The 14,434-nt window shown below is 35.7% G+C and overlaps 1 protein-coding gene across 1 annotated transcript in view; it reads left to right on the top strand.

Annotated features, from left to right (window-relative positions):
* Positions 1-14,434, top strand: part of CDK14 (cyclin dependent kinase 14) — a 520,730-nt gene that overhangs the window by 467,934 nt on the left and 38,362 nt on the right. The window contains exon 13 of the mRNA XM_054692320.1: positions 12,317-12,456. Coding sequence (XP_054548295.1) covers positions 12,317-12,456 — 140 coding nt within the window. The remainder of the gene's footprint in view (positions 1-12,316; positions 12,457-14,434) is intronic.

Raw genomic sequence — 14,434 nt, forward strand, 5'->3', positions numbered from 1 at the left:
TCAATATTTGGCAAGTTTCAACTAATGTCAGAGTAATTTTTGAAAATTATGTTGTTTAGGCCTGTGGAATTATAGGTTAAGTGCATATGAATTATAGTGTTTCAATAACAGCTATTAAAAAATAAAAGTTTATAACTCAAAAAAGTCACTGCCACTAGGCACGTCAGTAGAATTGGAGAAGAAATTAAAATGGGGTCTCTGCAAAAAACGATGCAGTGAGGGAGTTAACCAGTTCTTTCCTGGTAAGAGGCTTGAATGGCAGCATGGTCTACCTTAGTGGTAGTTCAGTAAAAATAGATTTAAATATTTTTATAATAGAAATAAGAGTCTGTTTAATTTAGGTTAAGAATACTACCTAACTGTAAAAAAGTTTTTACCCACAAGGATCAAAACAAGGCAGGCTGTACTGCTTTTAAAATAAAATGCAAGGGCTTTTGTTGAAAAGAATGTAACATGAAGTTCACATACTAAATTTTTTTCCATGAATATTTTATGATGATACATGCATGCACCAATAGATTTATGATATGTAAATATGAAAATCTATAACTTCATTTTAGTACATGGGAAAGACTAGTATGATTGTATCATAAGTTAACCATTTTTTAAAAGCCAGACCACTCTTTATTTGATTTCAGAATACATGTTTATTAGTGATACCACTTCTTCCAAGGAGGGCAGAAAATAGTAATATATAAAATCAAACTAGGAATTTGGGGTAAAAATTACTTAGCTTAGCGCTAGGTTAGAGCATCTGAAATCCATAACAAGAATTTAACATTTTCCTTTTACTGCCCCACTTTTGGCAGCTTGTGATACTCTTAAGAGTGTCAGTGTTGGCGTTTTCAAAAACTTAATTCATTCACATCCTGCTGAGGACTCTTCAGCACTTTCTGTACTTTTCCACAAGATAGAGTTTACTGCAAGGGCAACTATGTACTGAGTAAGGGTTAGAACCAAAGGAAAGACCTACCAGGATGGATTAGTATGACTGGTTTTGGCAGTTATTCATCTTGTCCAATTTAAGGCTGAACTCTCTCTGTCGTCTTTATTTAATATAAGACAATGTGGGTGTTAACAGGATTGTAGAAAGAATGTTCTCTTAAGCAATAGAGTTTAGAATAAAAGAAGGAAAATTGTAGAAAATGCAGGGTGTCCTTAATGTCCTTATATCAGTGTGTCTATTAAAAGCCATGTATGTATATACACATATACATATACATATTTACATACTAGATTTTCCACATGGCATGTAGTGGACAATAAGATTAAGAGAAATCTGGATATTTTATAAGTATAACTCTTTAATTATCTGAATCATATAAAATAATACATATGAAAACATTTTGTAAACTATAAAATGGGTCCCTACAAATAACATTATCATTATTTAGCACTTTGACAGTCAAGAAAGCTGACAATTACAGGAATGAAACTGGTCGAGGAGATTGTGTATTCAATAGACTCAATAGAACGAATGAGCATTGAACAATTTCTGTGCAATATGAAACAACCTATTTATGGAAACAAATATAAAAATGTTGTCTGTATACCTTGAGGGGAAGATCTCATTAATTTTTTTTTAAACAAGCAGTGCATTGACAGAGGAAGTCTCTGAATTAAACAATTCTGTGTCTTCATTATTAATGCTACTGAGGATCTTGCCTTTCAGTTCATTGCACAGTCCAGCACCTGGGGTTGAGAAGTTCACTGCTCAGGCCTAAATCTTTCCTGGAATTAGTCTTTTTTTTCTCCAAAGTTCAGAGAATTCCCCTGATATTTCACTTGACCAGTTACTGACCCTTCGTTGCAAAATAAATAAATATGAGCTTATTTTCTAAAGTAATTTTTGAAAAATCAAAGCACTTTTATGACCATAATCCTCCCTCTCAGTCAAAAAGTTTGATAGGAAGGTGATTAAAGGAGCATTTTACTTTTTATGTGTAGTCAAGAGAGAGGGCTACATCTGACAGTTTTGTTCAGTACAGCGGGGGGGGAAGTCAGACTTGTCTTCGGCAGGGTAGACTTCTTCACAAATCATTTTCAAGACATCCGTTGTGTGCTCCAGTGACCAGTGCCCACATTGGTATCTTTGGCACAGAGACAAAATATGTCCACTGTTCAGTGAAAAGATCCAGCCCCTCTGGCTTTGCTCTTAAAGAGGGAAACAGTAAGTAAAGCATGGATATTGATACCTTCTGCATCACTCACCAAGACAAAGCACATTTTTAATGCTTCAGGCATAGAGACTTGGTATACATAGTTCTGTCCCGTCATAGAAAGCAAGTGAAGAACATGCTAAAAGTTTTTGTCTCCTTTTATTTCCTTTTAAGCTTTTTTAAAATTTTATTTTATTTTATATATATTTTACATCATTTTTCATTTTTGCATAATGTATGCATTTTCATCTTGGTTATAGTTCCCATACAATTCCTTCCCCCCTTTATTTTGACCACAATCCCTCCACCCCCCCATAGTGTATCCTTGGTTTATAGTTGCTTGTTGATTTTGATTTTTACTTTATTATAATTAGTCTTTTTATTCTTTTAAGCTTTTATATAAAAACAGTATCTCCATTGAATGATCAAATAAGTAAATTGAACCTACTATAACTTTACTCTAAATGTCTAGCTTTCAGGAACTAATTTATGAAATAAAGCTAAATTTGTTGTTAAATCCTAGTGAAGATTTTTTTTTAATAGAGATATATACAAATCAACTTTTGGGAACAAAGTGTAAGTTGTCTTAGGTCTACAACAGATGCGTTAACAGTTTTAGGCGTTTTCTGAAACTGCAGTGTAAAAACACAGAAACTAAAAAAACTTGCCTTCAGTTTGTAAGGTACCTTTAAATAAAAGACGTTTATAAGGTACCTTTAAATAAAAGACCAGGACAGTTCGAATCTCACTTCAAACATAGAAAATGACATCCTCCTGGGGATATTCCTTAAGGACCATGGCATGACTGACCTTAGGAAGTTTTTGCTTAAAAAGGATTGTTTACTTTTTAAATCTATGTTTCTCAAGCAAGATAAAACTTACATGGGTAACTTCTGTGCATAATAATTGATAATACACTGTCCTCAAACAGTTGGTCTTTGAACAAATGTAGCTCCCCATACTGTGCCAGGAGCCATGCCTTTCGGAAAGTAGCCCTTTCCACTGTGCGTTAGCCCCAGTTCTTCCTCTTTTTGCACTATCATTTTCATCCTCCTCTTTCAGTTCTCTCTTCTCAACTTCAATAGACGTTAGGCTGGCAATACTCTGGATTTGCTTTGCTCTTTGTTTTTAGGGTGGCTTAAAATTTATTAAGAGGTGAGCTTTTAAAACATTTTATTGAAAGGTTGAGTGGAGAGATGTGAAAGGCATTATTAGATCATTTCATTGGTGGCAGAAAGAAAAGTTTGGTAGGTTGGTCCTGGCAGACGAGTATGGCGATGCCAACTCTAGGTCACAATCAGGTTCTTTCTAGACTGGAGGATGTGGAATATAAGAGCTATATAGCCTTAGTGACTATTTCTCCCATCTTCCTCATTTCTGATATGCAAAAAACTCATCTACACAAGGAATAGAGAATTTTCTTTATTTCTGTTCTAAAGCTGTTTTTTACTATTCAAATTTTCTACTTTCATGTCTTTAAAAAAAGGTCAAATTTGTGTGTGTGTGTGCATGTGTGTGCGTGTACGTATGTGCGTACAGATGTGTCACATCCATAAGGATTAGGAAAATGAAGAGCATGTATTATGATTAGAAGAGTAGCATACCATTATTTTCAACTGCATTGAAAGTATTTGTTTGCAAGCTACTTATAAAATTTTCTACACAACACACACACACACAATGAATTCAATATGGATTGTTTCTTTTCTGTGTCATCTAGATAAACAATTTTTAATTTTCTTAGGTTTTTCCCAGGAAGTTTTCCATAAATAACAAACAACATATTTTTCTTTATCTAAAGCAATATGGAATGAATATGACAGTCTCTTGACCCCGGGTACCCTGCCAGATTTATGTCACCTTTCATGAGCTCAGGGTCAGTTTATACAAATAATCCCCACTCAGTGACCAAGGGCCAACACTGATGAGTCAACTCACCTTAGGTAGTAGCATCTCCCCATTTGTCAGAATACCCCCTTGAGACATCAGGACCAGGACCAGGGCACTTAAAACTCAGAAGTCCCAATGTTAGACACACAAAATTCAGCTCTCCACTTCTAATGACTTGAATGTTCCTTGTGAAAAACGTGTAACTCTTCTTTCTCTAAACTGCTCACTCTGCTGAGTTTTCTTGAAAAATCCTCCTAACCCTGTCCTCTTCCATCTCTAGATGGTCTGATGCCCATCCTTCTTGATCAAGATGTACTCATCTGAAAAAATTCTCCTCTGCCATATTATCAATCTTTCCTCCCCCCACCCCAAGCTTCTGACAACTACTGATTACTTTTTTGTCCCTAAAATTTTGCCTTTTCTGGAATGTCATATAAGTGGAAATTTATAGTATGTAACCTTTGCTTCTTCCATTTAGGATAATGCATTTGAAACTCATTTATAACATTGTATGGTAAAGGAACATTAGACTGAAACACTTTAGTTAGCAAGTTTTTGCCTTTTAATAGAAGTGACCTAAAAGAATTTGTTTAAAAAAGAAGAGGCTAGGAAACACTAATGTAGTGATTATTTCAGAAAGACATAAAAATTGCAAGTCTAGATGATTACATAGTAATTAATTAGATTGTAGGGATTATAAGCATATACCTGTGGGGAAAGCCTCTTTTATTACCACTAAAAGTCACCTAAAATGTTAGACAAAAAATACTAGTGTATCCATTCAAATGCCTATGCATAGATGTACCAAGAAGAAAATAAGTGATCTCTTGGTGGGCTGAGAATGAAGAAACCAGAGTGATAATGTTAAGTAAATACTAAAGTTGCAGCTGCTCTGGAGAGCTTGCTAAAACAGAAATGCAGAGCCATTCCAGGGTCTGGAAACAAAAGAAAGGTGGGACATAGGTATTGAAGTTCTACACATGGAGTTGAAACCTCAAAGCACTCCAGACTCAATATTAGGCTGGCTCAAACACAAATTTACTTCCAGGAAAGAGAGATAGCAATGACAATTGTCTCAGCCTTGACTCTGGGGGCTGGGGGGAATGAAGAAATCTCCCCTTAGAATTCTACAAGTTTAGGTGTGGATTTATATAACTCACCTGGTCTGGGAAGCCAACATAAGCAACTAGCAGAACAAAAGAAAATCCCTGTGCAAAAGCATAATCTTACCTCAGATGCCTCAGGAGTCACAGATTAACATTACACAAGCATGAGTTCACAATCCAGAATTATAAAACATGAGAAAAAGTTACTGTGAAGGTCAATAGGAAAAGCAAGTGCCACCCCCTCACCCAGAACTTCAGATAGTGGGAATTATCAGACATAGACCCTAACTGTTCCTTAAATGTTATCAGGAAATAAAAGGTAAAATTTAAAACTTGAACCAGAAACCATCAAAATTGAAAATGTAAATTTATTTTCAGATTTAAAAAGTACACAAAAACAAAATGAATGGGGAAAACAGCATATTAGATGCAGCTGACTACAGAAGTAGTTGAACTGGAAGATGGCTTACCCACAGTGGAGAACAGAAGGACTAACAGATGGCAAATATGAAAGAACAAGTAAAGATGACAAAAATAAAATTACTGAGTTATAATGAGAGTTATAATGAGAGAAGAGAGATTGTCAGGGAAAGACAATATTCAGAAAGTAACCCCTGAGTAATTTTTTCCAAAATTGTTGAAAGTCATAAAACATCAAATTCAGGAAACACAATGGACACCAATCAGGTTAAATCAAAAGAACACTTTCATTACAAATGCAGAACTAATGGGCAGTAACAACAGAAGTTTTGAGGAAAAATGCTTTTATCTTAGAATTATATCCCCACCCAATTATTCGGTATAAAAACAAAACTGATAGAATTTACCACCAAATGATCTTCATGAAAAGAACATCTAAAGTTTGTATTTTTCAAACAAACAAACAAACAAAACCTGGGAAGCGATGTCTAAAACATGAGGAGAAAGGTGCTTAAACAAAATTATAAACATGGTTAAATCTAAATAATGAAACTGTCTAAAGTGTCTTGAAAAAGCATATTTAATAGAAATAAAACATTAGACAATAATAACATGAAAAAATGGGATTAATGTTATCAGAATTAAATTGTTGTGATGTTTTTGTATTGTTTAGCAGGATGGTAAAGTAAAGCTTAGCTCAAAACTTTAAATAAACTAAATGTTAAAAAGTTAAGGAACTTAATTTGGAGTATTGAGGGTCAAGGCATAAAGTGTAGAAGTTGATGGTAAAAACCCTAAACCAATTTATACCAAAGAAGACACTGATGACCATGGATAGAGTTGTTTTGTGGTGTTCCTGTTCACATAGTTATTTCCTGAAGGGCAAGGAAGACTATTGCTAGGGACACAGCATGACCCAGACAAGTGAACTATAGAAATTTTTTGCTACTCCACCAAGAAGCTCCGTAAGAGGGATCCACTAGGACAGAGGAGGACTGAATTAAAATCAGGAAATAATTTTACAAGAGTTTTGACCTAGATGGGTTAAACCTAGGGGAACTTACTTTCTGTTCTGTTACCTGATTATCTGATTAAAAAATTGCTGTTACTTGCTAGGAGGTTCATCTCACTTCCCATTACTGCCAAACTCATACTGCTCAAAGCATGGCAAATTTCAAGTGCAGCATATCGAAGTGGATTTCAATTTCTTTACAGCTCTTCTGTATTTATTTTTTTTTAAGTCTTTCAAATCCTATGGAGTGTTTCTTAAGTAAATTAAATGGTTTGAATGAACCATACAACCCTTTTGAATTCACACATAGGACAGTCCAACTTACCAAGCGTGGCATTACCATAGTAGTAAGACTATGTGAAACAAGTTATACCACTGCTTTCATGAAGAAAGGTTTCTAAGGTTCTGGATTGTCCATTTGGTGGTGGTACACTGATATCCGTCCAGACTGTTAATGATTGGTCATGTCATACTATTCTTGAAGAACCTGGTTGTTGTATCAGTCATCTGTTGTAGGTCCTGTGAGAGCTCTACTACTTTTACCCTAGCATTAATTGGAGGTATAATGAAATAATGGAAATGTAATAAATTCCGTAAGATAAAATGGGATGGAGCTTTTAAAGACAAGCAACTTCTGTATTTGAGTGAAATATTATCTAAAAATGCAGCTGCAGAACCTCCCTGGAGGTCTAGGAGTTAAGTCTCAGCGCTATCACTGCTATAGTCTCAGTTCTATCCCTGGCTAGAGAGCTAACCCACATATAGTGCAGCAGAAAATAAAAATGCAGGGCCTCCCCCGGTGGCACAGCGGCTGAGCGCTGGGCTGCGAAGCTGCCCGCAGCCTCTGCAGTGCCGGTTCGATCCCCAGCCACTGGCGAGGGTCCCACATGGTGCATAGACCTCTCCTGCTGTGCCCTCTGCTCCCCTCAGCAGTGTACTTCCTCGGTCTGCCTGTTCTGTTCCCCGCTCTGGCTCTGGTGAATTCTCTCACCCTAGTGCTTCAAGCACTAGGTTACAGTCAGAAGCGGGGAGGGTGAGAAAATTCACCAGAGCCAGAAACAGAACAGGCAGAGTGACGAAATACACTGCTGAGGGGAGCAGCAGGCACGACAGGAGAGGTCTATGCACCATGTGGGACCCTCGCTGGCGGCTGGAGTTCGAACCGGCGCTGCAGAGGCTGCAGGCAGCTTCGCAGCCCAGCGCTCAACCGCTGTGCCACCAGGGAAGGCCCTAAATAAATAAATCTTTAAAAAAAAAAATTTAAGAAAAGAAAAAAGAAATGCAGCTGCACTTCCCAGTACCAGTAGTCAATAAAACTGGGCTGCCTGAAGCCATTGTCTTGGAAATGGGACTTAACACAGGACCCAGTTACCATGCATATTATCCAACATGTAGATTCTATGAATGAGAAATCTAAAGATTTCATAGGAGTTTTGATCAGGTTCCTCAGGCACCAAGCTTGCCAGAATTGCAGCCTCTGTGTTTGGATTATGATCAACTGGCTTGAAAAGTTAGCAAAAGATTCTTGCTGTTCAGCATTTAGAATGTGCTTATCATTTTTGTCAATTGACCTTTCCTTCTTCAAATCTGTTCCCATTCCTGAATTTTATCAATTTATAAGAAACTTAGATTGGATGCCAAAATACCCAGTATGCTATTTGTGCATAATCATACAGAACTAAAGCCCCAGGAACTATGAAAAATAGTCTAGATTGTCTATAGTTTATCCCTTCAGTCATTTCAAACATTGACATTAGGGCCTCAGCAGCTATTTTCCTGCTACTTTATATATCCCACATTTAGGACAATATACATTTGGTTTGTGTAACCACAGATCTTGTTGACTTTTGATCAAGTTTGATGATTTGTAAATGTCTTGCTATAACTCTCATTTTGTGCCTTTATGAAAACCTCACTTTGAAAATTGCAAACCTTCGGTTGAAAAGTTCATATAAAGTCCACATTATACAGAAGCACATATTTTTAATGTCACCAGATAAAAATGTCTTAAAGTTAATTTAATGTTTTCACTTTTGGGTGCAACTTAAAAGAGAGGACATGAAAAAAAACTGGGAATGAGCTATTAAGTATTCTTAGCAAAATGTTGTGCTTGTCTGGTGCAGATGTATGGAATATGCCCTTCAGTTTAGTAAATATTAGTTTAAAGGTAGAGATGCTTTGTAGTTGTAATGAAAATAATTGTTAATCATAAAATTTCAGAAAATTGTGTCAATTTTCCCCACTTTTACTGGAAATCATTGGCCATCTATTTGTGTTTGAGTGATTTTTTTTTCCATCTCCCCCAATATTTTTTTGCAGAAAGAGAAATTAGTTTCTACTAATGAATGGGAAAGACATCCAGTATTTTATATTCCTGATGTGCTCTGTAACTTATTATTTATATAGTTGATAATTGGGCTTATTGTGCAATTAATGAAATGTATAGTGATATTAATTAATCATATATTCTGGAATGTATGATTATAGGTCTGGGGCAAAAATTATTTCTCACTGTCCACCAGCTTGTAAAAACTTAGTGTGAGGGTTTAAACATCTAAATATTGAAATGCGAAAATAGGAAAAGCTGAGAGTAATCACTAAACACAACAAAATAGAATATATAACTTCTAAAACAAAAAAAGGAAAATGTTGAATTTTTAAAATCCAAAAGAAGGTAGGAAAAGAAGGAAAAAAGGTAAAGCAGCACAAAATAGAAGGCAAGAATTAAATGGCAGGTAATTCCAAATATATTAGTAATCACAAAATCTAAGTAGACTAAATTTTGTCCTTCAAAGATAGAGGATTGTTTAATTGAATAAATACTAAACCTGACTATATAATATTTATGAAAGAGACACCTTAAAATTGTGGGAATGAAACATGAAAAGATGGTAACAAAAGGTATACCAGGAAATACTAAACAAGAGATTAAAGTCATTAAATTAATATGAGAAAAAAGTGAACTTTAGCCCATAAAGCTTTATTAAAGATAAAGAGGGTCACTACAGAAGGATTAATGAGTTAATTTACTAGAAAGAGATAACAGTGCTAGACTGTTATGCATTTAATTACCCTGCTTTAGAATATAGAAAACAAAAATTGATGGAGTTACAAGGAAATATTTAAAAATTTGCCATCACAATGGGAATTTATAAGCAACCACCACAACCACAGTCATTCTAACATTTCGATAAGGTGCACTTAAGGATTAGAATAAAACTTCCAAATAAGATATCAGAGAAATGTCATATCTTAAACAACATAAATGGACTCAAAAAGTGGTTCTGATAATGACAAAGACAGATGTTGACAATGCATATGGAAAGCTGGAATAAAATTAGTTCTTGAAATGCAAATTTCTAAATTAAAATTCTATGCATAAATATTTGTGCACAAATAAACTGAGTATCACAAACATTCATTTATTTCATCAATGTTACTAACAAGTTTAGTCAATTTGAGGGAAGGGTAATGGTTAATTTCTTATATTTAGTTGCATATGCATGCATTACTGTGATCAATAGTCTATTGCAAAAAGAAACACAACTCTAAATATTCATAATGATTCAAAACAGTGAAATTATATGTCAAGGGCAATTCATGACTTGTTGGAGCTAGAACGATTGCAGATATAATGGGGTCATCACTCTTGTAACAAAATTAGGCCTAAAACACAGATGTAGGCTCCATCTGACACTCTTGTTCTCTTTTTTCAAAGCTATGTAAAATTGATGCTGATGTATTGCTCACCAGGATTATATATAAGCTGTGCATCCAATATAAGTGCAAATTTTACGATGAAGTTTAGCTATCACAAACTTTGCATTTGATATTTTTCAAAAAAATAATGAAAAGTTTATGATATTGAGGAAGTTTTGTGAAAAGAAAGGAATAACCTGGATGGTCCTAGGCCCTTAAAGGGAAGGGGGAAACATTGTAGAGAATTTTGAGAGTTCTTTCTTTTCCTATGAAGAAATTTCTCTTTGCCAGGTAGAGACGTATGAAACCAAGCTATTGATCAGTTTTCAAAATTTAGCCATTGCAGTGGTCAAACTCTGAATTCATCTGTGAGTTCTTCATGTATGAAAATTTAGAGACAAGTTCTCTTTGGTTGGCTTTTGGGAGCAATATTTTTCTTTGCTCTTTTCCTTTTCCCATCCTCTACTCAATATGTTACTTCCTCTCCTCTTCTTCATTCCCAACCATCTTGCCCCCATAACTGTTTTAAATCAATACTAAAGAGCTGCTTGTGGAAGGGAAAGGGGAGAGTTGTTGATCATTCCAGAATGATGCTTATTGTTAAATTGTGAGTCTAGGGCTTTCATGGCTTTCAATGGTAGAAGCAACTTTCCTTCACTCCCGTCTGGCCACCTTTGAGAGTCACTGTACTTTTTGCGACTTGTTGCAGAAACTCAGGAATCCTTGCGTAAAAGCCCTTAGAGATTATCTGAGAGCATGGCAAATGCAAACCACTTGAGAGTCAGGTAGTCCTGGATGATTTGAATTCACTCAACCTGCTAATTGAGCAATCCACTACCTTCTCCTACTTAGCTTCCACTTCTGTTAGAGGGGAACAGCATTGCCTTGTTGGACAATAATAAATATGAGAGATCGTGAAAGTGCCTAGGGAAGTGCTTGACATATATTCAACTATACACAAATGATTATGAACACTTACTATCATTATGATGGTAATTGTCTGGGTTTGATTGCACTAAGTAATGAAATAGAGAATGCATGATAAACAAGGCTGCCCTGGACCGCTACCATTTGAAAGTGTACCACATGGAAGACTTAACTTCTCTGCTTTTTTTGTAATCTTGAGACACATATTTTCTACCTACTGTTGTCTTAAAGGTCATCTTGAATTGATTTGGCTCCATCTGGTTAAAGCGTATCCCCTTTGTTAACCTGCATGATTGTTGATATTTAGAAGAGTACTCATTCCAGTAATTTCAAACTCAATATAAGAAGGTGCAAATTCTTAGAGGAAAAGTGGCTTTAGTAACTGGAGAATTGAATAACAGTTCTGTTTGTTTGTTTTTTAAAGATTTATTTATTTATGCATACAAGAACTGGGGTACAGGCCAGAGGTGTGGGGGGTGGTGATGGGGATTCACCAGAAACAGAGTGGGAAGCAGAACAGGCAGATCAGCTGAAAAACACTGCTGAGGGGAGCAGTGGGCGAGACAGGAGAGGTCTGCTGTGCCATGTGGGTCAGTTTCCTGGCCGGCCAGGGATCAAACTCATGCTGCACAGGCTGCGGATAGCTTCACAGTCTGTGCTTAATCTCTTGTGCTACCGGGGAGGCCCTGAATAACAGTTTTATTTTAGTTTTTTTCTATTTACTTTCCATTAATTTCTTATAGAGGTATCTAGATACTTATACAGTATAAGTTCTAGGACAAAATTCTGGCAATTATTTGATAAATAGTCTACATAAATTTGCTACCTCTGAACCAGCTGTATCCTGAAAGAATCAACCATTTGCTTATAATAGAAATATTTTAAATCAGTAAGACTAAGATAGCAAGAGTAAAGTCATTTTAGAGGAAAAGAGACTTTAAGAACCAATGTGAATCTTGCTTTTGTATATTTTCAACAGGTAATTTAGGTTTTTTTTTTATTTGCCAACAATAAATAAGTCCAAAAAAATTATGTGAGCCTTATGTCTTATGTAGTAGAGTTTCTTCTCTGTTCTGATGTCTCTGTTTTGCTTGTGTTTTCAGGCTCAGCTATGTGAATCATGCAGAAGATCTGGCCTCCAAACTCCTACAGTGTTCCCCAAAGAACAGACTATCAGCACAGGCCGCCTTGAGCCATGAGTATTTTAGTGACCTGCCTCCACGGCTATGGGAACTGACTGATAGTGAGTATGACAAATTTTCAACAACCAATCAAACTAGGGACATCATTTTAGCAGTTATATGTAACATGAATATAGAATAAATCATGTTTTCATGTGTGTAAGCCAGATTAATCAATGTGTGTATTACATGCATACATATAAGCATGTATGTGAATTTAGAGATGGGCAGAGGGAGGAAGGACAGGGTGGTTGTTGGTGTATATATTCAGTGGAATCCTGCCATTCAATTACTAGCTTACCCGAAATAGGAAGAAAATGGATTCCTTTTTTTGCTATCTCTGCTCTGCAGTCTGCAGCTGCATGTCTTTGTATCTGGTTATGTGTGTGTCCAAAAAAATGATCTGAGCCATCATAAAGGAAAAGGAAAATATGATTTACATATTTAGTGCTTTATGCATGCAATACTTTCTGACTGGCTGCAATACACAGAGGAGAAATGATTCATTTTTGTTTGATTCTCGGAGACCATCTTGGTTGTAATAATAACCTTAAAAAGGACTGCTATGCAGTGAGCTGACGAACAGAGTTGGCAATTGGCTAATGCACTAAATTGACATGTAAGAACTGAAGACATGTAATTCATTTTAACTACAAATGCTCTTGGTATTCATACAGACTGCTCTTCTCTGGATCTTTTAAAACAAAACACATTCTTGGGTGGGTTTTTGTTTTGTTTTTACAAAAGTGTTCATATTTACACAGCCCTTTTCAATTATATTTTAAATATTTGGGGGGGAGGATTTATGGCTGGGAGGATCTCATCTTTCTTCCAAAGTGTGAAACAGAACTCTTGTGAAATTTTACAAAACACTGTTGCAGTAAGAAATTTTTTGTACAGTGGTGATAACGTTCTTTCTAAATACCAATCAGAGAAATTTTTCTCACACTCTTTACTGTGCCTTAAAAATTAACATACTGTGTATATGTGTAAATATTTATACTATGCCTTATTAATTCTTGGGTGTACAGCATCTACCATAGACATTTATAAAGTTGTTTCTTTGATCTCTTGGACTTTACACTCTCTCTAATATTGAATTCTTCATGACAACAATAACCCTTCATTTGGGCACGAAGGCCCAAGTAACAATTCTGCTTGGCTATTCTTACCCTGAATCTCTTTTGATAACCCACATTTAATTTTAATTACTTTTTTTAACCCTAAAGAGACCACAGATATATTAATTTACTACTCCTTCTATGCTTAGTAAGTCATTTCCTATAGTGCCAACTCGTGTTTTTTCTATATTCTACCCTACATCCTTCTAAAAGTCTACAGAGCTGGCCCCATTTTAAGAAAAAAAAGGTGAAATCCCTCTGGAAAAGTAATGAATTAATGACATATCTGCCTATCCTGAAAAAAATAAATAATGTAAATAGGTTCATTAGTTTATGGTTCATCAAACTCCAACATATGGCTTGTTTTCCCATTTAGTGTAACTTGTAATGATCTCACTCCTCCTTGGTGACATCTCAATCCCATCTGACTCGATGATTGAGTTTAAGCCAGGATTTTGACGGCATTCTGAATTCTGTAGTAGTACTTTTCTGTTAATATGGACTTATTACCCACTTGCCACTTAGTTTATCAGCCAGTGTTAAATCCAGTTTCTATCAGTGAGTAAATGCCTCCACATTATCACTGTGCAGCAGGCTGCCAACAGAGACAGCCTTGTCCCAGTCATTAACAAGCACAATATATGCAGAACACCAGAGGGGAATTAAAACCACAAAAAATACCTCAGGGTGGTATTTTTAATATGAGAATTTAATTTGTAATTTCACAGATTAAGAATTTTGGCTGCATTAATCCCTTTATCAGCTCACAGCAGGCTATTTGCAGAAGCATAACCATAAGGCGATATTCATTGGCAGAAACACGTCTTTGCATAACGTTAAACATCAGGAGCAGTGAAACCTTTTGAAGGGGGGAGAATAAAGATGAAAAATCATTATATTTTTAAAGCAAGATTCTGCT

The sequence above is a fragment of the Talpa occidentalis genome, unplaced genomic scaffold (genome assembly GCF_014898055.3).
Source record: "Talpa occidentalis isolate TD23 unplaced genomic scaffold, MPIMG_talOcc4v2.1, whole genome shotgun sequence".
In the NCBI taxonomy this organism is placed as follows: Eukaryota; Metazoa; Chordata; class Mammalia; order Eulipotyphla; family Talpidae; genus Talpa; species Talpa occidentalis.